Here is a 26,275-nt window from a genome sequence, read left to right as displayed (position 1 = left end):
CACGAACGCAGGCACGCACCGCGCACGCAAACAATCAACCAATGTTGCTTGCCCATTAATTCATTTGCAACGACTCGAGGAACATATCAAGGTAATAAGTAACATTAGCCTGAGGGTGTAATAAATTATTTGTTTCTTGTGTGATGGAACCATGAACTGCCCACCATTCTGAGAAAGTAAGTAAATGATATGTATCTTGAATTATTCCTGAACAGAGAAGGTTTTAGTTTTTGAATTCGCTTAGATTCAAACTTGAGGGTGCCACAAAGCAAAATGACGATTGAGAAAGCATTCAATCAGTTTTAGCCATGACAAACTCTTTATGTCTACTCGCTTTAAAGTCTTACATAAAGCTAAGCAAGACCAGAGCCTCGTATAATGTATGCGTTCTCATCACAACTTTGAACCTTGCCGAGCGAAACCATGTATTTTTTGAGTTGTTCCTAGCAATCATGAACAGTCATCTCACCTCGATCCGTTCTCTTAAAAACTTTTCAGCTTTCCGCTCAAGTTCCACTCTTTTTGCATACTAGGCATAAATGATTTGTGTTATGAAAGTTAAAATGGATAACCACATTAAATCATCAAATTTTGCAGAGTCATTTCTTGTTGTCGAGCCTCACGTCGATTAGTACCCATTTTGGTAAGTTGCTCACTGTTACTCATTTCTTAATAACACGAACAAGTAATAATTTATGTGTGATAAACCAGTTCTGACGAATTTTGCGTTACTTTTTGTTGTTTTCTCTTAACTCAGTTTGGATCAAGTTACTGACTACGTCAGAATTCCAGATATGTTTATTTTCTAAAGTGATCATGGTCACCGTCACTCATGACGCACCCAAATGATCCACTAGTATTATTTATCCCTTAATTTTTTGTTCAGCCGGATTCATTTTTCCTGCTCACAAGGTTTTAAAGAGGAACATTGCAAGGTATTTCGTAATATTAGCTTGCTGGGTGCAATCAGATATTTGTCTGTCGTTGCAAGATAATAAGTAACAATTAGCTTGAGGTGTCACGGTGCTAAATTATTTGTTTCTTGTGTGATCGAACTACAATGTAAAAACTGCCCTCCATTCTTTTCTTGCACATCGAGAAAGTAAGTAAGTAAGTAAGTAAATGATGTATCTTGAATTGTTTCTGAACAGAGAGGGTTTTTAGATTCAAAATTGAGGGTGTCACAAAGCAAATGACGATGAAGAATGCATTCAATCAGTTTTAGCCATTACAAACCCTTAATGTCTACTCGCTTTAAAGTCTTACTTAAAGCTAAGCAAGATCGGAGCATCGTATAATGTACCCGTTCTCATTACGACTTTGAACCTCGCCGAACGAAACCATTACTTGAGTTTTTCGGAGCAATGGAACAGTCATCTCACCTCGATCAGTGTTCAAATTGGACTGCTTCACTGATCAGTTGCGCTGTATGCTCGAGTATGAAATGACTTCTCCTTGCTGCTCCATTTGTTATTTCTCTTGAGAATTTTCAGCTTTCCGCTCCTGTTCTACATTTTTAATGCATACTAGGCATAAGGGAATTTTGTTATGAAAGTTAAAAGTTTTCCTACAAGATTCGATAATGCATGGATAACCACATGAAATCATCAAATTTTGCAGAGTCATTTCTTGTCGTCAAGGAAATTATTTCAATATTTTGCGTAAACAGCGTTGCTCACATCGAACAGAAATTTAGCTGGCTGGCAAATTATGTGTAGTATTATAGTCAGTTGAACTATTTTTGGAGATCTTTTTGCACGCAGATACAAAACTGCAAACGGAAACTTCTTATATCTTCAAAAACATACCTTGTAGCTTGACGTGTGTCGAAAAAAAATGTAAAATTTACCTAACAGACCGCTTTTGAAAATGAAAAGGTATAAGTCGCTTGTAATTAGAAACAGATTTTACTTAGTATACTTCAACGAAAATTTGAATCTTCTTACCCAAAGAACAAACGCAAGCTGACTAATTGATAAGTGTTTGGAACGTATCGTTCAAATTTGCCTCGTTTTTACAACGAAATACACGCAGAATCGTAAAGTGTAAGTGTCTGGGAAATAGGGCAACATGTACATACTGTAAATTTTAATACCTGACGTGTTTACAGTTTATACTGGTCGGTGGTGATATGACTTTTAATTTCCAACCATAAATTTCTTAAAAGCAAGGTGACAAGACATAAATGATTTGCACGAAAATTATTGCAGCCAGCTTGGCGACTTTTCAACTAGTTTTTGGTAGATACCTTTTCTTTTCGGCCTGATTACGCAGATTTTTCAGCCAGACTGAAAATTTCATGGAAGACATGTCTCAGGTTGAAGTTCATAATTTCACTGGTTTAAGCAATTATAAGAATACTGCGTGTTTGTTTATTTATTATACTATTATTTTGTTTGTTTATTATAGACCGTATTCATAAATGGCAGTAAAGTAATTATTCTCTTGTCTTTATGCTAATCATTGTAACTAGCCTCATAAACATGCGCAAAATTAAAACGAATTTTTGTTCCAAAGCGAGGCTCGTTATGATGATTAGCACAAAGACAAAAGAATAATTTCTTGACCGCTATTTAGGATTACGGTCTATATTCCAGGTGTTCAAATTATCTTTATTATTTAGAATAATTTATACCGGTATATTCATCACAAACAAAGGGGCTTATTAATATTACCCAGGCTATGACAATCCTGCAAGTAATAAGCCTCAAGCTTTCATGTTTAGAAACCAATCAGTTAGATTAGGATAGAGTATAGAGTGGCTCTGGGACAAAAGTCAGTAGAGAAATGGGGTACTTTTTTTGTATACTACGCAAGTGATTTTTCTTATGAAAGTTAAAAGTTTTCCTACAAGATTCGATAATGCATGGATAACCACATTAAATCATATTTTGCAGAGTCATTTCTTGTTTTCAAGGACCTCGCGTCGATTAGCATCCATTTTGGTAAGTTGCTCACTGTTTCTCGTTTCTTTATAACACGAACAAGTAATAATTTATGTGTAATAAACCAGTTCTGATTAATTTTGCGTTACTTTTTGTCAGAATTCCTTACAAGTTTATTTTCTGAAGTGCTCACAGTCACTCATGATTAGTTGCAAATGATGCATCCAAATGATCCACTAGTATTATTTATCCCGTAAATAATTTTTTCAGCCAGATTCATTATTCCTGCTCAAAAGGTTTTAAAAAGGAACATTGCAAGGTATTAAGTGATATTAGCTTGCTGGGTGTACCTGTAATAAGTTATTTGTCTGTCGTTTGATTGAACTGTGAGACAGTGACTAGGTCACTTGTGTTCATTTTGTGTTTATTTTTATTCCAATTATTTTCAACTTCTTTTCATTATCCTAATTACTATTATTTGCTTGTTTACCCATAATTACTCAATTTCCTCATATTTTTGCTTGTGTAGTTGTGTTATCCCTACACATTTCTCTTACCTAATTCCTGTTGTGTAGGAGTGGTAAACTCCTTCTTCCCTTAGGTAAATCCTGTATTAGTGGGTAGTAGATTTACCCCCTAGCCTTATTTGTTTTTTAGTTAGTTTTCTATTTTCCTAAAATCCATTGTAAATTGGCTACCATTTACTTGAAGTAAGTTCAGTCAGTTCAGTTAATTTATCTGAAGAGTGTCAGTCTTAAAGACAAGTCATTTTCCAAGTCTTCTGAGGTGTGTAGTTATCAATAACATTTGGTATGTTATCAGTATTTTCCTATTTCTTTATTTATCCCTAGCCTTCAGTTTAGTTACTACATATAGCTTTCTGTTATTGATTTTATTTCTTAGCTGTTTTTGCAAAATTTCATTTGCTATTGTCTAGCTTTATTTATCTATGTTGACCTTTAGTCTGGCACAGCATCTGATTTGCGCCTCGAATATTTTTGCTGTTTTCCAATGAGTAATTGCTGTATTTTTGTCGCCTGCTTTGTATCCTTTTAATTGCATTTGATTCCAAATGATCCGTTTGTTACCATTATTTCACAATTACTAGTTTCAATGTACTATTGTGGGATTATTGTGCAATATGTAATTTGAAGCTCTTGCTTTTTTCAAATCCATGCTTCATATAATAGTTCTTGGATTATGACATTGTTTAGTTTGTTTACAATTTGAAGTCATTTTACTCGTTTTGTTGGTAATTTCTTTGCCTTTTAGTTCGCAAGCATGTTTCTTCATGTATCAGCTATTTACCATAGTTTTTATTGTTCAGCAAGTGTAAATAATATCAATTTACTATGTTAAATCCATTTGCTTATTGTGGCTTTGTTTATTTTTTCGTTCCCGATCTCGATCCACTGTGTTTGCGTAGGTATAAATGATTTGTGTTAGAAAGTTATTTCCCACTAGATAATGTTTTACCGAAAGACTTGGCAGTGGATAACCACATGAAATTAAAATTTTTAGAGTTATGAAAAATGGGGCGAGACAAGAAGGAAACGCTTGCAGACAAACCCCTGCATTTTGAAAACCGGCAAGTTGACCTGTGATGCATGTCATCAGCTGTCATAAATTGACCAAGAAAATATTTGGTCTTCCATAGTGGAAATTGAACTTTGTGCAAGAGAAGGTTAAAAAAATTTGCAGGGAAAATAACGTGCATAACAGGCATTTCTACACACGTGTAAATGAGCACCTTTTCTGGGATAAAAATTATCATATTTTCAAGCATCTTAGTTTGTCTAAACATTGTCAGGATAATTGCGATGTTTCTTGCTTAGAATTTAGTGAAAATGCTACCTCTTTCTATCAACTCAAAAACAGGGAGAGCTTCCATATTGAGCAGATGAAACCGGCCAAACTCAACAAACAAGTTGATCATGTCGGTTTAGCATTACACTTTTAAAATTTACCATTGTGTCAGTTACAGTATGTTTTCTATAATATCGTTGGTTTATAGTTTGAGTTTCACCTCCTTGTAAGGAACATTTAAGAGCGCCTCTCAGCAATTTTCACCTAAGACCGTGCAAGATAAAAAAATCGAAAATTGCCAAAATTTGTCACAATAAAGGACTACCAAAACCATTTTTAGAAAAATATGTTTTACTTTGTTTCGATAATTATTTTACTTGGGCGGCGACTTTTTCGGTATGGGGCCTTGGGAGCGAATGTTAATGAAACATGCTAATTAGGGAAGAAATTGCCAGCTTTATTCCAGAAATCATAATCTGGGATCAAATCAGATTTTTCCAGCTTTTTCCAGCTTGTTACAAATGCTCCCTTTTAGATTTTTCTAGACATTCCTGCATGCTATTAAATGAAAGCATGTGAAGATCATGTATTAATTTCCAGCTTTTTTCTAGGATATTCCATTTTTTCATGATTTTCCTCTGCCTTTTCCCACCAGGCAATTCAGCCATTGGTAACTTTTTAAATTTATCAGGAGTGACTTTACTAAGCTTCTTACTCCAAGCAGTCAAATGCACAACAAAAACAGGCATCATTTTCTTGTCTGTATAAAGAACTACCTAAGATCATTGAATACTTTGTTTAACTATAAAGTTATTGGTCATTAGTGGTAATCAGGCAGTCATGTCTTGTACCTTCCCTTGTAGAACCAGACACTGTGTAATCTATGTAAATCCTATTTAACGACCTTATGTAAATGGTATGTTATGATATACATAAATTGGATACAGAAGCCTTATTCAAAGGCTATGTTATACATATGCCTCATGTATATATTTTGAAAGGAAATGCTATGTTTTATCTAGTCAAATGGAACCTTTACGGAGCATATGTAAAGGCTATGTTATGGGGTTTTTGTGTCCAAAAATAAAAATGGTTTCAACATAGTTTATACGTAGATTCGAAACAGAAAATACACAACACATACATAATTATCCTGCTCCTATAAAATAATATTCCAGCAAATCAGAAATGTGCTGGAAACTACAAACAATCCATTGTAGTCAAGCTATTAACAGTTATTACCATAGCTCACAGACAAAAACAATTAGACGACAGATTTTAAAGCAGTTATATATTTTTATTGCATGAACCTAAGCATTTAATTCATGCCAAAATCTTTGAATTGGGTTCTTGTTTTAAATTTAACGAGACCCTCCGTGAGGGTACACTGGGTTGCCTGTGGTATGTGCACCGTTCCAGACAATTTTTTTCAAGTTGGGGGGTCATTAAGACCATTTAAGGGGTCACCCAGAAGTCATACCAGCAGAGGCCCTTTGGCTCACAGGTCTTCACACGTTCGCACGACGAACAGATCCTTTTCTGAGGTTAAAAACCTGGCTACCAGCCTATTAATTAATCATGTGTCAGAAAGAAGAAATTCCTGTCCTCTTTGGAAATTTTAGACACGCATTGCTTACATGTGTTAGTGAAGTAACACAGCAATTTATTCCATATAAAATGTCAACTGAGCTGTGTGTTGTCTTCCAGGAGATTCAAGTTGTCCTTGCGTAATATGTAGCTCTAACAGTGCACGATATTGATTTGGTATTGTCTATCATTGTAGTGCCATGATAGAAGTCTTGGGTAAATAGCCTGAGAAGACATGTGGTTACTAGCAAAGTACTGAACCCAGAAAGATTGAAGAAAATAAATGGGAAGTGAGAAACATTGGCTTCTGGGCTGACATGTTGATAATTTTCAAGCTCCCTCACAACTTCTTTCACCACAAGTTTAAGCGTGCCCTCTGAGCATCTGACAGCTTTGTAATACTAAAGTTTACTAAAGTTTACTTAAGTTAACTAAAGTTAAACAATGTCCGGCGGGGTTAGTATCTGGATGGGTGACCTCAAACATATACCCCTTCGTAAAACAGAAGCATTGGACCGAAAATACTATTAACGCTAACCAATGCGAACTCAGCAAGGTACAGATTTTGTTAGCTTGCTTTATGCAAAAACAAATATTGATGCAAAAGTAAATTGATACACAGTTTTTAGAAAGAGCAGAAGGAAGTTTCCAGGACGGTCGCTCGAGAATAACATATTTACGACATGAAAACAACATTAACTTTGAACCGTGAATATAGAATATAAAAAGTTACGATCAGCGACAAACATTTTGGGGAGATTTTTGCTACGTTCAATTTTGTTATTGTACTTTTGGTTGCACAAATTAATCGCAAAATCGAAAGTGACATCGCCGGAATTCAGCGGGCGCCGTGATTAATTTTGTGTGAAATGATGGCAAGGTACCGGGTTTTCGTAAGGTTTTTTTTCTGTCAAGTGTTATGGAGTTTGACAATAAATGAGCAAAGTCAAAAACAAAGATCACAATCGCCCAAACTCTTGAGGTTGACCCCGGGGTTGACCATTGTTTCTGCTGAGTCAAAAATTTACTCTCCAAGACAAGGTTATGTATCACCAGGTAATTCCATTATTTTGGAAATAGCAGCTACTTTATTGTTCATCGGCGTCACCATTTAGTTTTGTCCAATATACACAAACGGATACGATTCGTCAATTCCGATGGTCCATTGGTACCAATGGTACGATTGGTACTAATAGAAAATTATGTCATTCCAATGGTTCTATTGGTGAATATGCATTTCATTAAGATGACTTTCACTATTTTCCCAATTATGATGGTCTATTGGTACCAATGATATCATTCCAATGGTTCTACTGGTGAAATTATTTTCTCATGTGGTCTGGCTAGGTACAAGGCAAATCCGATGGTCCATTGGTACCAATGGTACGATTGGTACCAATAGAAAATGATGTCATTCCAATGGTTCTACTGGTGAAATTATTTTCTCATGTGATCTAGCTGGGTACAGGGCAATTGCGATGGTCCACTGGTACCAATGGTACGATTGGTACTAATAGAAAATTATGTCATTCCAATGGTTCTATTGGTGAAAAAAAAGTTCGCTTTCACACCAAGTAAAGGCACGCAATAATTATAATGATTATTCCTCGTTCTACAAGCCAACCACAAAAAACAAGTTCGCTTTTACACCAAGTAAAAGCACGCAATAATTATTATAACGAGATGCTTCCGTGAAGCATACACTGGGTTGCCTGTGGTACGTGTTACAGAAAATCAGAAGGCACTGAATTGTGTGGTATTGAACTACAACATTCCGTCTCTGAAGAATAACAAATAAAAGAGAAGCGAGAAACATTGTCTTCTGGGCTGACATGTTGATAATTTTCAAGTTCCCTCACAACTTCTCTACACCACAAGTTTAAGCGTGCCCTCTGAACACCTGACAGCTTTGTAATACCAAAGTTCACCGAAGTTATTCCTTGTCCTGCAGGGTTAGTGTTTGGATGGGAGACCAAAACAATATACCCCTCATCAAACAGAAGCATCGGACCGAAAATACTGTTAACGCTAACAAATGCGAACTCAGCAAGGTACAGATTTTGTTAGCTTGCTTTATGCAAAATAAGAACATCATTCTAAAAGCTTATTCTACGCAAAAAGTAGGTTCTGGAGGTAATTTTGAGAGTGGAAATCAAGGTTACGCGGCAGACGGCAAATACAAACTCACGATTTAATTAACTTAACACACCAGAAAGACGCTAACCTCATTTTGACAAGATAATGCTTTACTATTGCCATAAAAACTATCCAGTTACGCTCGCATATCATAAAATATGATGAATTCATAAAGGCCACCTTTTCCAGCGAACAATTTTTGAAACAAACAACATATTTGCTATTAGAGGCAAAAACCCCTTCCTATTTGATTACGTGCGTGAAGAGAAGAAACTCACTCGTTTCAAATATGCGCAATATTGCAACAAACTAAATTTCAGGATCAAACCGTTTCCATGAAGAACCTTTTCCTTGAATAATGAAGCACAAAATAGACGACAAGCTTTCTTTCAAATAGTCCTTGGCTGTCACATTTCCAATTTTTTTTTTTTACCTGAAGATTGTGCAGAGTTGATCACAGATCCACGTAAGGTGTTCGATTTGTTCTCTGTCTTTGTTGAACCCATAAGTTACCAGAGAATTTTCCATTTGATTTCAGTGTTCTACATAACAGCACACTTGGTAGAATATTATTTTAGAAATACAGCTCACTTTGATTTCGACTGGACGGGCGATAGATTGTTGTCGAGGTCCATTACTCTTCCCTTTTGAGATTCCAGGTGTTGGTTTTTCACCGCCTGCCTAGTTTATCCAACTGACTTTCCATTATTGAGCTCCATAAGGGTATATTTTGTTTAAGGATCCACTAAAACGCCATTCGCGTTACATCACTTTTCACGCCATTGGACGCAGTAGAATCATTAACTTAGCCTGCCACCAGAGAAATCTACGCAGTTCCACTACCCTCTCGATCCTAAGAAAATACGCGCAGAAGGCTCTATGCACACCACCACTTACCAGGGGAGTGACAGGCAAGACTTTTACCGACACGGAAGAAAAAAAAAACACCGAACAAATGCCAAACACTTTCCGACTGGGATTGCCATACGGCAACCCAGTAAATATTCCTCGTTCTATAAGCTTACCACGCAAAACAAGTTCGCTTTTACACCAAGTAAAAGCACGCAATAATTATTATAAATATTCCTCGTTTAATAAGCCAACCACACAAAACAAGTTCGCTGTTACACCAAGTAAAAGCACGCAGTAATTACGATGAATAGTCCTTGTTCTATTAGCCAAGCACGCAAAACAAGTTCGCTTTTACACCAAGTGATAGCGCGCTATAATTATTATGAATATTATAAGCCAAGCACACAAAACAATTTACACCAAGTAAAAGCGCGCTATAATTATTATGAATATTCCTTGTTCTGTAAGCCAACCACGCAAAACAAGTTCGCTTTTACAACAAAGAAAAAGCATGTACGCAATAATTATTATGAATATTCCTCGTTCTAAAGCCAACCAGGCAAAACAAGTTCGCTGTTATACCAAGTAAAAGCGCGCTATAATTATTGTGAATGTACCTCGTCCTTAATAAGCCAACCACGCAAAACAAGTTGGCTTTTACACCAAGTAAATGCACGCAATAATTATTATAAATATTCCTCGTTTAATAAGCCAACCACACAAAACAAGTTCGCTGTTACACCAAGTAAAAGCACGCAGTAATTACGATGAATAGTCCTTGTTTTATTAGCCAAGCACGCAAAACAAGTTCGCTTTTACACCAAGTAATAGCGCGCTATAATTATTATGAATATTCCTCGTTCTAAAGCCAAGTTGGCCTTTACACCAAGTAATAGCGCGCAATAATTATTATGAATATTCCTCGTTCTGTAAGACAACCACGCAAAACAAGTTGGCTTTTACAACAAAGAAAAAGCATGTACGCAATAATTATTATGAATATTCCTCGTTCTAAAGCCAACCACAAAAAACAAGTTCGCTTTTACACCAAGTAAAAGCACGCAGTAATTATCATGAATATTCCTCGTTCTAAAGCCAACCACGCAAAACAAGTTCGCTTTTACACCAATATATAGCGCGCTATAATTATTATGAATATTATAAGCCAAGCACACAAAACAATTTACACCAAGTAAAAGCGCGCTATAATTATTATGAATATTCCTTGTTCTGTAAGCCAACCACGCAAAACAAGTTCGCTTTTACAACAGAGAAAAAGCATGTACGCAATAATTATTATGAATATTCCTCGTTCTAAAGCCACCCAGGCAAAACAAGTTCGCTGTTACACCAAGTAAAAGCGCGCTATAATTATTGTGAATGTACCTCGTCCTTAATAAGCCAACCACGCAAAACAAGTTGGCTTTTACACCAAGTAAAAGCACGCAATAATTATCATGAATATTCCTCGTTCTGTAAGCCAACCACGCAAAACAAGTTGGCTTTTACAACAAAGAAAAAGCATGTACGCAATAATTATTATGAATATTCCTCGTTCGAAAGCCAACCACAAAAAACAAGTTCGCTTTTACACCAAGTAAAAGCACGCAATAATTATCATGAATATTCCTCAAGTTCGCTTTTACAACAGAGAAAAAGCATGTACGCAATAATTATTATGAATATTCCTCGTTCTAAAGCCACCCAGGCAAAACAAGTTCGCTGTTACACCAAGTAATAGCGCGCTATAATTATTATGAATTCATGAAGGCCACCTTTTCCAGCGAACAGTTTTTTGAAACAACATATTTGCTATTAGAGGCAAAAACCCCTTCCTATTTCATTACGTGCGTGAAGAGAAGAAACTCCGTCGTGTCAAATATGCGCAATATTACGACAAAGTAAAATTTCAGGATCAAACCGTTTCCATGAAGAACCGTTTCCTTGAATAATGAAGCACAAAATAGACGACAAGCTTTCTTTCATATAAGCCTTGGCTGTCACATTTCCAATTATTTTTTTTTAACCTGAAGATTGTGCAGAGTTGATCACAGATCCGCGTAAGGTGTTCGATTCGTTCTCTGTCTTTTCAAAACAAAATAGAAAATAGAGCTAAATATTGTTACCTCTTACCATTAATTATCTGAAAATAAGTCCTACAATCTTCTAATTTGCAAAATCAAAAAAAAAAAAATGAAACTGGAAGTATGAGACAAGATATTACAAAGTCATAAATGCTAGCGCCCTCATTTTTTGAATGACCTTTACAAAAGAGTGATAAATGTATTTTTTTGGATTATAGTCTCTATAACTCAATCAATAAGACTGGAATTTTGCAGAGTGGTTAAGCATTTGAATCAAAAACCCTCTGAGGGGAGTCGGAATGTATGGCAAAAACATCTACTACGTGTACGAAATACAGATGACATAAAATAATGGAAACATGCGACAAGAAACAATATCACACCAAAACATAACGACTTGCAAACAGTAGTTAAACAATAATTATGTTACCATGTGTGTCTGGTGCCCCACGAAGGAGCCATATTAAATTAAAGATGAACTGTCCAAGTGAAATTAAGATTGGTTATTTAATAGTAATACATGAAGCAGCAGGTAACCTAGCAACCTTTGTAGCTTTCTTAATTGGTGTTGATAAAAGAATCCTCCTTACAAGAAGGGGTTTCTCTCCACTAACTAAAACATTCACTAATTAGCAGGTAGTTTGAGGGGAATATTGTGTGTGAATGGTGGCTGAGTTGAGGAAACATCATACACAAAGGTTAGGGTTAGTCTGTAGAATAAGGCTAACAAATGAAACAAATTCTGTGTGAAATTAAAAACTTCAATCACAGAAAGCCAGATAGTACATGTATGAAAAACTGAATCACGTAGGAGGGATTAACAAATATTTGACCATAAAAATTATTCAGCAGACGAGGCCGGCTTGGCGGTGATATCTCCAAAAAGGCTCGTGGTGTATGAGGCCACCTAAGCAGAAACAGCCACAAGTCAAAAAGGGACCTTGCCGAGTTCTGGAATATGTACTCACTAGATGCAGATGTAGAAGTCCTTTAAGGCCTTTTACTGACACCTTGAAAACAATATGAAACAGAGAGTTACTGTATTGATATGTACTATTTGATTGAGTAAAAGGGCGAGATCGGACACATTTTTTTTTCCTTTCTTTAAATAAGCCCTCAGACCCCCGAAAATAGATGCCTGTGATCCTTGAGTGTGAAATAGTTATGCTATATTTTTTAAGTTCTCTGTGTGGTGTTGCTAGTCAAGCCTAACAATAAATACAGTCATTGTTATTTTTTAAGGTATGTTCCAGGGCTCATGCTCTTAATTATTTTATTTATGTTTCACACTGTGGAACAAAATGTGATCATATTGATCAGCCACAGGTTAGCTTATTTGTTGGGGCCAAACTGCACAAAGGCAAAGAAAACAATATGGGGTTTGGGAGAGGATGGGGAGTCTTAAAACGTAGCAGTAGTGATAGGCTACAAATTGCTTCTCTTCAGGGGAGGATATTCTACAAGGAACTGGAATCATTGCTTTGTCCTCAGATGGTACAAAATATGAAGGAGTTGCCATGGAATAGTATGGCTTTTTGGTGGCTCCTAAAGGAGCCGTTTTTTGGTTGTGATTTTTTTCTCCCAGCTGTCGAATAGCCTCGCCTGTTTCGATACTGCTTCAGTTTTTCATCGGACACAAATGCTAGGATATTGATTAGTAGAAAGAGGTTTAGATAGTTTTACTAATACTTGGAAGCTGCATATGCATAACGTTTTCGAGTTCGATTCCTTACTATAATACTTGGAAACTGTTTTCCCAGTTCGATTCCGAATATTGCGTTGTCTTTATCTTTATTTTAATGCTCAATAGACTGCATAATGTTTTCTCAGTTTTATTAATTTATGACTAAACAGTGATTAAAACCTTCTTGTAGTCTTTTTCTTTCTTGTTTACCATCAGGACAAACACAAGTGGGACTTGCTTTGCATATTCCCGGGATCGGACGAAAGCATTCACCGTCAGTAGCTGCTTGAATGGGTGTCGCACAAGCTTGAAGGTTCCGTCCATGTACCAGGATTTAGCCTTGGCCAGGGTATTGAGCTGCTCCTGTCTGGCGAAGATCAGATGCCTTTCTGCTTAACTGTCAGGTCGGCTTGGAAGAAACCGGGAGGGAGACATTCCTCGACCAGTTCGAAGACCAGATCTTTCGGTTGCTCGGGTCTGAGTTTCTGCCGGAGTCGGTTGGCAGCTCTAGCCACATGCGCTGGCTTAGGGAGGGCTGGACAAGGTGCAGCAGTCAGTTCATCTAACATGACCTAAAAAAAAGGAAGGAAAATTTGACTGTCTCGTCTATGAGATGCTTTTCATCAAGCAGCAATTCTAGTCTCAACACACAGATTCCTCGCAGACTGATTCCATTCACGGAAAGCTCTTTGTTTAAGAACATTCCATCACCTATTGTCGTTTTAGTATTGTGAAAAAACAAGCAAACCAAAAGATGGCGGAATGTCAAAGGCATCCATCTCTTCCTCGATTCTGCTACTCTCCCCAATTGGATCAGTGATCTCACTGCAATATAGGCATCGCCAAACCACCTCTAATCCGGTCTTAACAGCATCTCTATACTGCTATCTCGAAATTCCCGTGTTGCAACGTCGATGTTGTCATTTGTCGCAGCCATTGCAATAGATACAATAATAGCTTTCCATCTCGAGTGACTCTTGTAAACATATTTGATCAGCGAAAATACTTCGATAAGATGAGTGGGTTGAATTGAACAGAAAATCACAGCCCTTTTATACAGCAATGCCTGATTAAGCCGGATCAAAATCGCAGGAATTTGAGTGGCAGATATTGTTGGTGTTATCTGTTCTTTCTTGTAGTTACATATCATTAAACGTTTAAACAATATGCTATTTAAGTTGAAAAAGTTCTCACCTCCTTTGCAACATGCCGCACAAGTGAAGTTAATGAGCTCACATTGTTTTTATTGCGTTTCTAATTCTTCCCGTAACAGGGAGAAAAGAGACCGGTAGAGAAGCAGGCTGTAGGGCGAACATTTAATAGTTGAGTGGGGGAAGGAAAAAGTTTTGCCGCAAATATTTAATCAGTGTTTCAAACAATGCAAAAACCCTCTGCGAGAGTAGAACAAACACGTAGGCGAAATTTGCAGGAAACAAGTGAACGTTTCTAAGCGCGTAATCAAACAAACATATTTCAACTCGATGGCTCTTTAACTACGCAAATGTTTAATAAAAGGGTTTTACAGCCGGTTTATGTTCACAAATAAAGCCGTGGATGGCGTGGGAGACAGAGAGGGAGAGAGAGAGAGATTGGGGAGAGTGAAAGGAACATTTTCAAGCCGAATCAAACAATTCATCTTGGATCAAAGGTCACATTATCTTCTTTTGGTAATTTGTAAATAAAATTCAGATCTATTTCACAAAGTATTTTGGACGTTGGCGAACTGACATTATTAGACGTTGGCAAATAGACTTCATACGTTAGCGAACAGGTCGTTGGCGAGCTGACACGTTGGCGAAACGACCGGTTACCCTTGGTCACGGTAAGCGGGACATACCTGCATTCGACACTGTCTTACTTCAGTCAAATTTAAGCAGCTTCCGACGAAAATACTTGACAGAAAAAATAGTATTGAGTTTTGGGTCAAAAATATCAAAAAGGCCTTTAAATATACACTAATGGTGGCCCAAAAATAAAGAAAGAAAACTTGATTTCTGGTTCGTCAAGAGGATGTTTTTGGCAGCCATTAATTGCACCGGAAACGCGGAAGGAGCGCTCGTGCCAGTCCTTCTCCGCATCGCACATTGGACCAAGAGCGGAATGCCCGTTTCACCGCCCTATGGACGCCCTATGTATAAGCGCCATGCTGCTGACTGCTGACCAGAACGAAAAGGACGCACTAGTTCCCGATCCTGTCTCTCACGTGTTATCCAAGATGGCGGAGGATGACAATCTTTCTACGGAGCAAGATTCGAAAGATACTGGAGTTCATTGAAAGGATTAAGTGCTGACTTGGAGTGTGTAATTTTCGAGAGTAATGCATCATGTTCCTTTTGGAATAAGGCCGATTACGAGACTCAGAGAGCATCAAACAAGGTAATCCGTTGATTGGTTTTTCTCACAACCTATTGAATACATCGGAATAAAAGCTTTCTTTTTCATTTCTCCATGTACAGAGTGCTTTTATGTTCAAAGTTTGGAGCCTTTAAAGGACATTGCGTAAGCTTAATTAAATGTATTAACTCGAAAGATATCACATTCACATTCATATGCTATTTCAGAGAGGTAAGTGACCTTTAAATGGTATTGCAATAGTAATGGCATATGCTTTACACAGACTCAACTATGTAATGTAGCAAGTTACATAGTTATTACATAGCAAGTAAGGAGCAGTAAATAGCCTTTATATAGCTCAACATAGTTATATGATAAACTTTGCATAGCGTTTACATATGTCTGGTTCTACAAAGGAATTTTCTTACTTAAATTTTATACATAAGAAACTGCATGCTAAACATTTCTTTAAGTTTTTATCTGAAAAGAGTTGGATTTATAGAATAGAAACTGTAATAAACTAAAAATTTGTTTCATTTGAGAAATGTTAAAATTGTTAACAAGCTGTAGACTATTGCTAGTTTATTTCCAGTTTCCTGCAAGAAATGAAGACTGGAAGAAACTGTCATTTTCTGGCAGCACCTGATAGATGTATCAAATTCAAGCTATTTCCAGCTTTTGAAAGAACCCAAAACTTGCAAAAACTGGAAAACAATTTCTGGAATAAAAGCTGGAATTTGACTCTGGAATAAAGCTGTCACATTTTAGAAATTTCCAGAAATTTCCAGAACTTAACAGAAAGCTTGAAATTCATTTTGCAAGGGGTCAGTGCGAAATTCGACCATCAAAAAGCATCTTGGTACATGGCTTTCTCAAACGAGACTATAATCACCGGAATAAGCAATGTTTCCGCTGCAATTAAATTCAATAAAATTTTTGGGTAAATGAAACGGAGGTTTTTTGAGGCCCAATTTCAACATGCTGTTTGTCAACAAAAGTCGACCTTTGACCACCAAAGCAGAGGCAAGGTATATTGAAACCACACACGCTAATCTCGATTTATTCACTAAACAATTCGAGACTCTAGGTTAACTGACAAAATACAACGTGAATTGACTGGAACTACTGTAGGTCATGGGGAACGTGTCATTGAAATTTAACTGTCTTGGTTAAAAGAGTGACATATCCGGTAATTAAAATAACTGACCTATAAAATTTGCATACCAACAAGATTCATTCCATTCCATATTTTTGCGCAAACAAGTTTCCTTAATTCACTTTGTGAACATACCTGCAAAACAAACAAAGAAAGGTATCCCCCTTTATGTAAGCATACGCTTCTTGGATTTTCCTCGAAGCCCTCAAACAACCATTGAACCAGTCGAACGCTTCATGACTTTCGTGAGTTGTGCCGTGATTGTGTCGTCAGAGCTGTCACACAAGAGATAAGGACAAAGCACACAGACCATTATGACTGCATGCGGTTCTATTCTGAGTTTGTTGGGGGAATTTGTGGCGCAAGTTCTGACAATCCAGCAAACGTTCAATGCGTAATAATAGCAAAATGTGATAAGGACATCAAGGCACACATGAGAAGTTATAAAGTGTTGGATTCTTCTCTGGATACAGAGGCTGGGCTTTTGCTCGCACGTGCGGGTGAGCTTTAAATTAAATCACTTAAATTAGATTGAGCAGAAAATCTCTTTGTGAAATCTACCTATTACAGACTTAATGTCAAAACCCGGCCACAAGAAATGGACCCTAAAAACACTGCTGCCACAGTGCCGCCGCAGTCGTGTTGTTGGATATACCTCGTTCGTTAATCCATGAGGTAAGCACCGCGACACTGCGGCACTAGCCACTCTACTCAGCTCAATTTAACCGTAAGTTGACTAAGGCACTGCAGCACCAGCCATTCTACTGAATTCACTCTATCTGACACAAACTGCGCAAAAACCACTTTCGTTCAGTTCGGTACTGCGGCTAGCGTCGCGAACGTAAATGCTCCTTTGTGGACGGGTATTGAGCAATCGCTCCAATTGCGAAAATCGAGTAAGCAAGATATGTAAGACCATGTAATCATGTATCGTTGTACGAGACTGCGAGCACTCACTTTTCCAGTTGTCCCTGAAGCGAGTACATTGATCAGTGCAGCCAGATTGTATCACTGCCCGTGAAACTAACGGTTATTATTTTCTTATTAATTGCTTTTAAAAGGTGTTTTTGAGATAGATGATATAATTTTTGGGTACGACGATATGCCCACGGCATTGTGATCGATTTGGAATCCGATTGAGATGTAATAAGAAATATTACGCCTGCCCACATGAATGGGCATCACACATGGCAGTGAAAGGGGAGCGCGAATTAACCTTTGCTCAGTTTTAAAAGCTTGACTTGCGCTTGACTTGCTGTTCTAGCGAAATTTCAACTATTTATAACCGAAGTTGTAGCACAGTGGTGAAGTTACCATGAAAACAAGATAGCCACTGAAAAACACGCTATATTTTATCTTTAAACGCGAATATCTCAAAAACGAACTCGGTGACTCCCATTTTTTATTGCTGGAGAGTAATTGGCACGCTAAGACAAAACTCATTACAAAGTTTAAAAAAATTCTTTGCAGCAGATTCATAGCCACCTGGACAATTGGAAAATTTTAATGTGGTTCTGAATCTGCTCCAGATTTTTTTTAACTTTGCACAGAGTTTCATCTTAGCCTTCTAATCGCTTTTCAGCAATAAAAAATGGGGGACACTTTAGTTCGTTTTTGAGATACTAAGTGCTTTAACACAAAATATAGGGCGTTTTTAGATGGTTCTTCTGTTGCCATGGTAATTTATTACGTCACAGTAACATGTGCATCTTGTTTAACGATTATCGGCAGGGTTTCATGTGGTACCATAACATTGCCATTAAGTGAAACAGCGTTATAGAGTTACTCCGTCTAATGAGACATTCCCTCAAAAATGGTTGAAGCTGGTTTGAGCCACCTTGACACGCACACGCTAGTTTCTGGATAGTTTATACATCAGTGTTTTCGACACATACAATGGAATTAGCATGCTTGTGGTCAATATAATACTCTAAAACCTGCAGACCACCACACTGTGTATGTCTTGTAGGTTGGAAAGGATTTCTTGTTCGTTAAAGTTCAGAGAGAGAGAGCGAAATTTATTCTTAATCTAGGTGCAAGTTTCATTCAGAAAATGTGATTAAAATATTTTTTCAAGAAAAACAAAAAATTGCACAAGGTGGCTGTACGGCTGTGAGGGTGCATGTATTTCTTATTTTACTTATTATATTTATTACTATGATATTTATGTAATAATATTATATAAATTATACATAATACTAGTATAAAATTATATACTATAATAAAGTTTCTATATAACGCCTGCTCTCATTGGTTTAAACACTGTGCTTTATGAGAGTACAAAGCACGGAACAAACGAAAGCTCATGCCATCATCCGCAGAAATGGCAGATAAATTTCCAAATTTTTCCTTGGGTATTATTAAACAGTTTGTTTTCCAATTGTCATATCGGAAACGTGCAGGTTTTCATGGGCAACAATTCGGCCGGTTTTCACTGAACATAATTATTTAGATCCTCTTTTTTGCTGTTTTTTACGGACTGAAACATAGAGGCACTTGTTTTTCCTGAATAAGTCCGGCCGGGTGAATGAATCAGTTGGAAGGCTCTCTGGGTATAAATCGGCGTCTCAGTTACCGTGACTAACTGTACGAAATCAGTCAACTGATTCACTTTAGTAGGGAACGAGAGCAACAAGGTGAAAAAGAAATTTCTGTTAATAAGGTTTATAGAACAATGCTCTCAGCAAATAGGACAAGCCGGCAATGGACAACTTTTCATTTCTCTGCCCTCGAGTTAGAAGATCCAACTGAATCAGCCGGTTACCATTAATTTACAACTGAATCAGTTATTGACATGAATAGCGCCGGATAATAGCGGAAGACCATCCCTACGAATTTCCTCGCACTCGCAGTAACTTTTGCTGTTCTCCGGGTCAACTCAATAAGTCGGGTTGTGTGACTGAATCAGTTGGAAGGCTCTCTGGGCAATCAAGCTTTTCGCGTACGAAATCAGTCAACTAAACAAGTCCACGAGACTTGACGCAGTTATCAGTGAGACAACTTTATGGTATATGGACCTATATGCAAAGAGATATATATGCATCACTGTTCATATGCTTCTGGAACTAAGGCGGAAAACATCAGTGAATAAGCAAAGGAAAACAATCCATCACGCCAATTTAAACGACACCAACACCAGCGCAAATGTCACGGGCACGTGTCTACAATGTAATTCAATTCACAATCGCAATAATTGAATTTACCAGAGAATTATTCAAAGCTTTTTTTCTCCTTGTTCTTTTATTTTTCCTTTCTAGTTCCCCGCTAAAGCAAGGCTTCCAAGGCAAATGATTATTTACAGAATGTAAAAAAAATTTGACTAAGACACGGCAAGAAAAGCAGTCGATGTTTCTTATTACAAAGGTTCTAAGGGGCGTGCAATTCATCGCAAGAGCTCGTACATTAAGGGCTTAATAAGTGTTTGTTTAATTGGGATCAAATCCAGATCTGCCTGCAAATGCCAAAATTCATCCACAACGGGCGAAGTAAGTACATGTAATTGCTGTTTTTTTAATTATCCGTGCGCGTGTGTAAAAATTATAAGTAATGCGGCTTTCTCAAAAAATAGCATGCCTTGACTGCGTTTTGGCTGGTAAGGAACAAGTCCGTATTGCAAGTCATTTTTGCTCCCATAAATTAAACAGTGATTTAGCAGTCGGTATGAAAATTGTCTGCTTGAAGGTCACAAACAGTTTCAATATTGACGGTGAGTCAAAGATTGCTTTATGTTCATAAAGAAATTAAAGAATAAATAATGTGTAAAAAAATTGGCACGAACACAGGGCTCTCCCTAGTTTTCAGCACAACTGGTTGGGGCCTTTTCAAACCGGTAAAGCATTTAGTTAATGTTGGACGTTCTGCAACGGATAAGCGACTTCTGAGCGTTTGCAGGCGGTAATAAGTGCTTTACAAGCGGTAGATTTTACCGGTTACCGCCTAATAAGGAGAACCCTGGAACGTGGTTGCTTTTCATTGGCTCGGACAAAACTGCTTCAGTTGTGGTTTGATTTGAGCCAGACAACTTGTCATCACAAGAATTACGATTGGCGGAGAGGGTATGAAACAGTCAACTGATTCAGTACTGATAAGCCACCACTTGATATTTGATTCCTATTGGTTAAAACTGTACTGAATCAAACATTCCAGTTTGTAATTTTGCATTCCAGTTTGGATTTAGCTGGTGTTAAGGGTTAATCCGTGCTCCCCTTTCACTGCCATGTGTGATGCCCATTCATGTGGGCAGGCACAATTTTTGTTATTACCTCTCCAAATCGGATCGAGATGCCGTGGGCAAATCGCTGTACCCAAATCTTAAACCTGATCCGATAGGCAATGGGAAGCCAATAAAGTTCGTAGAGAGCTAGTATAGTAAATGGTTAGAACCCAAATGAAAACGAACAGCATACTTAACCCTTTCAGCCCCGTGGGGTTCCCCATTGACGAGTAAAATTGTCTGGCGTTAGACAGAGTAAAATCTGTAAGTGGCACTATTGGGAGTGAAAGGGTTATTAAGACTCCATTGGTAGTACGGTGTCTAAGTGGCTACCCACATGTACGCATTGCGTACCTACTTTTTTAAACAACGCCGAGAAATACGAAAACAATAGTTTCAATGTCCTGACTACAGGATGCTAAACTGGCACAGCAAGATTAATTGAGCAGTGAGAGGGAATAACTATCTTAAGCCAATTTTCGAAATGCCTTTCTTCATCAGGGTTTCCCAACGAATGATTTTGGCGTATGGAGAAAGAGAGGGAAAGGCATAATTTGAATAACCGGATTATGCATCTCTAGTATAAAAACGGCCAATTCTGTCCTGACGAACAGCCTTTCTCAATGGAAACGTGTGAGCAGTTCAATTAGCTCATTCAAAGTCCCTGGATCAAAATACATGGAGTAACCAGGTATCCAGACAAAAAAAATTGTGACGAAAAAACAAGCAATTCCGACATTGGATGAATTTAGACATGAAATAAAAAATTATGAGTTTGACGTCAATTTCAGAAAATTAAATATTACACTCTTAATGGCATCCCCTCCTGTTAGGAACTTTTAATTAGCTTTCGATAAGAAAGATGAAATGGGATGCCATCACTTTTCTATAGGCTGTTTTTCCCTCATTTACATAATAGAATTTCTATTTTTAATGTTCGGTGATTATTATTGTATAAAACGCTCTTAGGCTGTTAAATGCCCAAGTATTTATTCTGTAACAACTGTCTCCATTAGCCGAAATCATTCCTTGGGAAACCCTGATGAAGAAAGGCATATTTCTTTCAAAATACTAGCTTAAGATAGTTATTCCTTCACCGTTCAATTAACCTTGCTGTGCCGGTTTAGCATCCTGTACTCAGAGCATTGAACCTATTGTCTTTTCGTTCATTTATCTTCTAGGTACACCCCAGATTTCTGAGAAAAACTTCCTGGTTTTGATTATCAGCAATGGTGGATAAGAAGTTGGACCTTTTGGAGCGGCATATGCAAGAGCTTAGCGTTGCAAGAAAGGAGGGAGACAGACAAGGCAAGGGTTTGGCTTATTTCAATCTTGGTAGATACTATCAGGGCACAGCTGACTTTAATCAGGCCATAACAAATTACAGAGAAGCATTAGCTATTTTTAAGGAAGTGGGTTTCAGGGCCGGAGAAGGAGCGGCCTATGGAAATCTCGGCAACGCTTATCACAGTCTTGGTAATTTCAAGCAAGCCATAGAAAACCACCATCAACGTCTTAGTATTGCAAAAGAGGTAGGGGACAGGGCTGGAGAAGGAAGAGCTTATTGCAACCTCGGCAACGCTTATCAAAGTCTTGGTAATTTCAAGCAAGCCATAGAGTATCACCATCAAGATCTTAGTATTGCAAAAGAGGTAGGGGACAGGGCCGGAGAAGGAGCAGCCTATGGAAATCTCGGCAACGCTTATCAAAGTCTTGGTAATTTCAAGCAAGCCATAGAGTATCACCATCAACATCTTAGTATTGCAAAAGAGGTAGGGGACAGGGCTGGAGAAGGAAGAGCTTATTGCAACCTCGGCAACGCTTATAAAAGTCTTGGTAATTTCAAGCAAGCCATAGAGTATCACCATCAACATCTTAGTATTGCAAATGAGGTAGGGGACAGGGCCGGAGAAGGAAGAGCTTATTGCAACCTCGGCAACGCTTATAAAAGTCTTGGTAATTTCAAGCAAGCCATAGAGTATCACCATCAAGATCTTAGTATTGCAAAAGAGGTAGGGGACAGGGCCGGAGAAGGAGCAGCCTATGGAAATCTCGGCAACGCTTATCAAAGTCTTGGTAATTTCAAGCAAGCCATAGAGTATCACCATCAACGTCTTAGTATTGCAAAAGAGGTAGGGGACAGGGCTGGAGAAGGAAGAGCTTATTGCAACCTCGGCAACGCTTATCGAAGTCTTGGTAATTTCAAGCAAGCCATAGAGTATCACCATCAACATCTTAGTATTGCAAAAGAGGTAGGGGACAGGGCCGGAGAAGGAGCAGCCTATGGAAATCTCGGCAACGCTTATCAAAGTCTTGGTAATTTCAAGCAAGCCATAGAGTACCACTATCAACATCTTAGTATTTGCCAGGAAACAGAGGACCCAATAGGGCTGGCAATCGCATGTTATCATATTGGTCATGTTCATGAATTTTTTGGCTCCTTGAGCAAAGCTCTTAATTACTGTCGTCTAAGCGTTTATTATTTTGATGAAGTTAGGCGTCTTCTTCAGTCAGAGGATGCATGGAAAATAAGCTTTCGTGACACAAAGGGGTTTGCATACACCGCTCTGTGGACAGCACTCTTGAAGAATGGAGAGGTTGATGAAGCTTTGTATGCTGCTGAGCAAGGACGAGCACAGGCTTTGGCAGACATTTTAAAGATGCAATACAGCGTTGATGAGAAACCTATGGTGAAGGTAACTATCTCTTTGGTTATGAAAGATCTACCTTCACAAACTGTTTTCACAGCACTTGAAGGGAACACGATCAGCTTCTGGTTGCTAAGAGATGATATCAGGATAAATTTTAGACAAAAGAAAATCGAAAATGGAACTGCCAAGTCTCTGATGAAAAGTACGTTAGAACAGATCAATGCAGGGGTTGTTTTGCGATGCGAGAATCGTTCACTTGAAAGACAAGGCAGCGACTTCTCGAGCAGTAGGGAAAGTGTTGAAGAAACTTTTCAGTCTTTGAGCTTCTCTGTGCACTCTTTGCAGCCCTTGTATGATGTCTTAATCAGTCCTATAGCAGACTTGATCCAGGGCGATGACTTAGTGTTTGTTCCTGATGGACACTTTTGCCTGGCTCCTTTTTCTGCAATGAGTGACTCTGTCAGGATCCGTGTAATTCCCTCGCTGACTGCTTTAAAATTGATCACTATGGCACCTGATAACTTCCAAAGTAAGAATGAAGCACTGCTTGTAGGGGATCCGTGCTTGAGCGAAGTCGCTTACGGCACTGGTGAACCCATGTATGGACAGCTGCCATGCGCGAAAAAAGAGGTGGATATGATTGGAAATCTTCTTCAGACCATGCCTCTTACAGGTCAAAGGGCAACCAAAGCTGAGGTGTTGAAAAGAATGAAGTCAGCTGCTTTAATCCACATTGCTGCACATGGAGATGACCAATTTGGAGAAATTGCTTTGGCCCCAAATCCCGAACGCACATCCAAGATCCCCGAAGAGGAAGATTACATGTTATCATTGAGCGATGTTCAAGCAGTTCACCTTCAGGCAAGACTAGTTGTGCTTAGTTGCTGTCATAGTGGCCAGGGAGAGGTAAAATCTGAGGGTCTTGTGGGAATAGCCAGGGCTTTCCTGTGTGCTGGTGCCCGGTCTGTACTGGTGTCACTCTGGGCAATCGATGACGAGGCGACCTTCTTGTTCATGAAGAGTTTTTACCAACACTTGGCAGATAGAAAAAGTGCAAGTACAGCTCTTCACTATGCTATGAAATCTCTTCAGGAGACAAAGAACTATTCGGCCATAAAATACTGGGCGCCATTTGTGTTAATTGGCGATGATGTCACCTTTGAATTTGGGGAGCTGGAACACGAAAAGAATGGTAAGTGCTATTTAAATATAACTTTAATGACTGAATCGCTGTACTTTGTACATGTTTTTAATCAGGAAGTTGTCGAAAGGAGCAGGTACGTTCTTCACAGAGAAATGGCTTTAAAAACGGTTGCCAGAGTGGTTATTTTTACTCGAACTGCTTTGGCTAATACCTGAATTAAATAATGTCTGCATTCACCGAGTCAGCTACTTCAGCTTCCTGCAGATAGCTAGCTGTTTGAGCCTGTGTTATGATGGAGTGACTGTAAAACCGATCGGTGATTGTCGATTTCTTATGTCAAGTGAAGTGAATAGGAATTGGTGCTATTTAAATGAATGAATTAAGATAATTGTTATATTATTTACTTGTCAATCAGAACGAAATTCGTTATTTGCATTTAATCCACTACTTGTTTCTTTCTTCTTCCTTTTTCTTTCTTTTTCAGAAACGATGTCCAAAACGTGAAAAACTTACTTGGACTGCGATACGTCGATATGTTATTTTCCTTCCTTCGATTATATGAGTTATTGAAAACAATTCAATTATTGATACCTCAGTAGCTGTCAGACACAAGATATCATGCCAATTATAGTTAAAGTACCATGAGATTTCAGTAGTATTAAGATACTGTTTAAGTCCTTACATTTGTGCCTTGTTTTGTAAGCATCTGTTCCAGGATTAGTTAATCACTTGATAGAAATCAGGGGTTTGTTTCCATAACTGAGGATCTAGCCGTCTTGTTATTTTGGCCCTTGAAAATAACTCCAAGCTTTTGCGGTCTGTTCCTCAGGTTACATGTATACTCTTAAGCTTGCTATACCAACTTTCCATTTACAATATCATTAAGTGACAGTCTCGGGGAATGTGTATTTTCTGTGTTTCTGTAAGGTTGGCCAAACCTAAATAAGCAAATTAATTGTTTCGGGAGGCAAATGTCTATAAGCTAAAAAACAACCTACGGAAGGATAAATGTTTGGAAATTACAAAAATTTTAATGTAGCGTGCACATTTAAATGAGACGGAAATTCCTGGAACAAAACGCTTTATTCCTAAAGGGTTTGAATCGGGCACAACATTGAGTTAGCCAATTTGTTTATTGTTTATTTTCCCACAAAACGTAGTTCAAAAACATACACTTTTCAGACGTTGAAGATTACAAGGACAAAAAGGGTAAATCTAACTCTTAGGTGATGGACTCTTGCTAGGGCCTGGAACCAAAAAAATGGAAAGTTCTTTCCTTTAAAGTTGTACATGTTGATTTTGTGATATTTTGTCACAGAGGGACTGGACCGATGCAAAATAATTCAATGAAATGGGCGATTTCTTAAAACTTCTAGAAGGTAAAAGGGTGTGTGGGGTAAAAGTTGCCTGATCTCTTAATTAATTGTGTGCATTTTAAACTCCTGGGGAGGTGGGACTTTGCCCATGCATATGCTTGTGGAAATTTTTGGAATTTTAAAAATGGTATGACTACCCGAGTCACGTCATTTCATACCACTTCGCACCATTGCAAACGTTGGTCAGTAACTCTTGAGTTGACAAAGGTATTAAAAGGGAAGCATTCCATCCTTTCTCCATGTTAAGGCCCGTGCAAACGCTCACAACATTGTTGCCCAACAAGGCGCAACATTGTTGGGCCCAACATGTTGCGAGCGTTTGCACACATGTTGTGTGTTGTTGCGTGTTGTTGCGACTTGTTGGATG

General features: G+C 38.1%; 1 protein-coding gene and 1 long non-coding RNA gene across 14 annotated transcripts in view; one reads left to right on the top strand and one right to left on the bottom strand.

Moving 5' to 3' along the window:
- The window catches only part of LOC138060452 (uncharacterized), a 5,995-nt gene extending 5,359 nt beyond the window's left edge, over window positions 1-636 (bottom strand). Inside the window, exon 1 of the long non-coding RNA XR_011134357.1 lies at window positions 470-636. This is a non-coding gene — a long non-coding RNA (uncharacterized lncRNA). The remainder of the gene's footprint in view (window positions 1-469) is intronic.
- Window positions 1-25,692, top strand: part of LOC138060443 (tetratricopeptide repeat protein 28-like) — a 26,098-nt gene extending 406 nt beyond the window's left edge. Inside the window, exons 1-7 of one of the 13 annotated variants that reach the window (XM_068906216.1) lie at window positions 75-176; window positions 598-643; window positions 887-935; window positions 2,898-2,945; window positions 13,251-15,410; window positions 21,919-24,580; window positions 25,017-25,692. In XM_068906216.1, the coding sequence (XP_068762317.1) occupies window positions 21,967-24,580; window positions 25,017-25,036 (2,634 nt within the window). In that variant the 5' untranslated portion in view covers window positions 75-176; window positions 598-643; window positions 887-935; ... (1 more) ...; window positions 13,251-15,410; window positions 21,919-21,966 and the 3' untranslated portion in view covers window positions 25,037-25,692. Of the gene's footprint in view, window positions 1-73; window positions 177-597; window positions 644-825; window positions 936-1,005; window positions 1,107-2,897; window positions 2,946-3,155; window positions 3,205-13,224; window positions 15,411-15,881; window positions 17,200-20,018; window positions 21,429-21,918; window positions 24,581-25,016 lie in introns of those variants that run through there. The other 12 variants (XM_068906219.1, XM_068906213.1, XM_068906211.1 and 9 more) reach the window with 12 other exon arrangements.
- The last annotated feature ends 583 nt before the right edge of the window (window positions 25,693-26,275 follow it).

Source organism: Montipora capricornis, chromosome 8 (genome assembly GCF_036669925.1).
Source record: "Montipora capricornis isolate CH-2021 chromosome 8, ASM3666992v2, whole genome shotgun sequence".
Classification (NCBI taxonomy): Eukaryota; Metazoa; Cnidaria; class Anthozoa; order Scleractinia; family Acroporidae; genus Montipora; species Montipora capricornis.
Note: the sequence above shows the minus strand (reverse complement) of the source record. Positions and strands in the feature narration are given on the sequence as shown.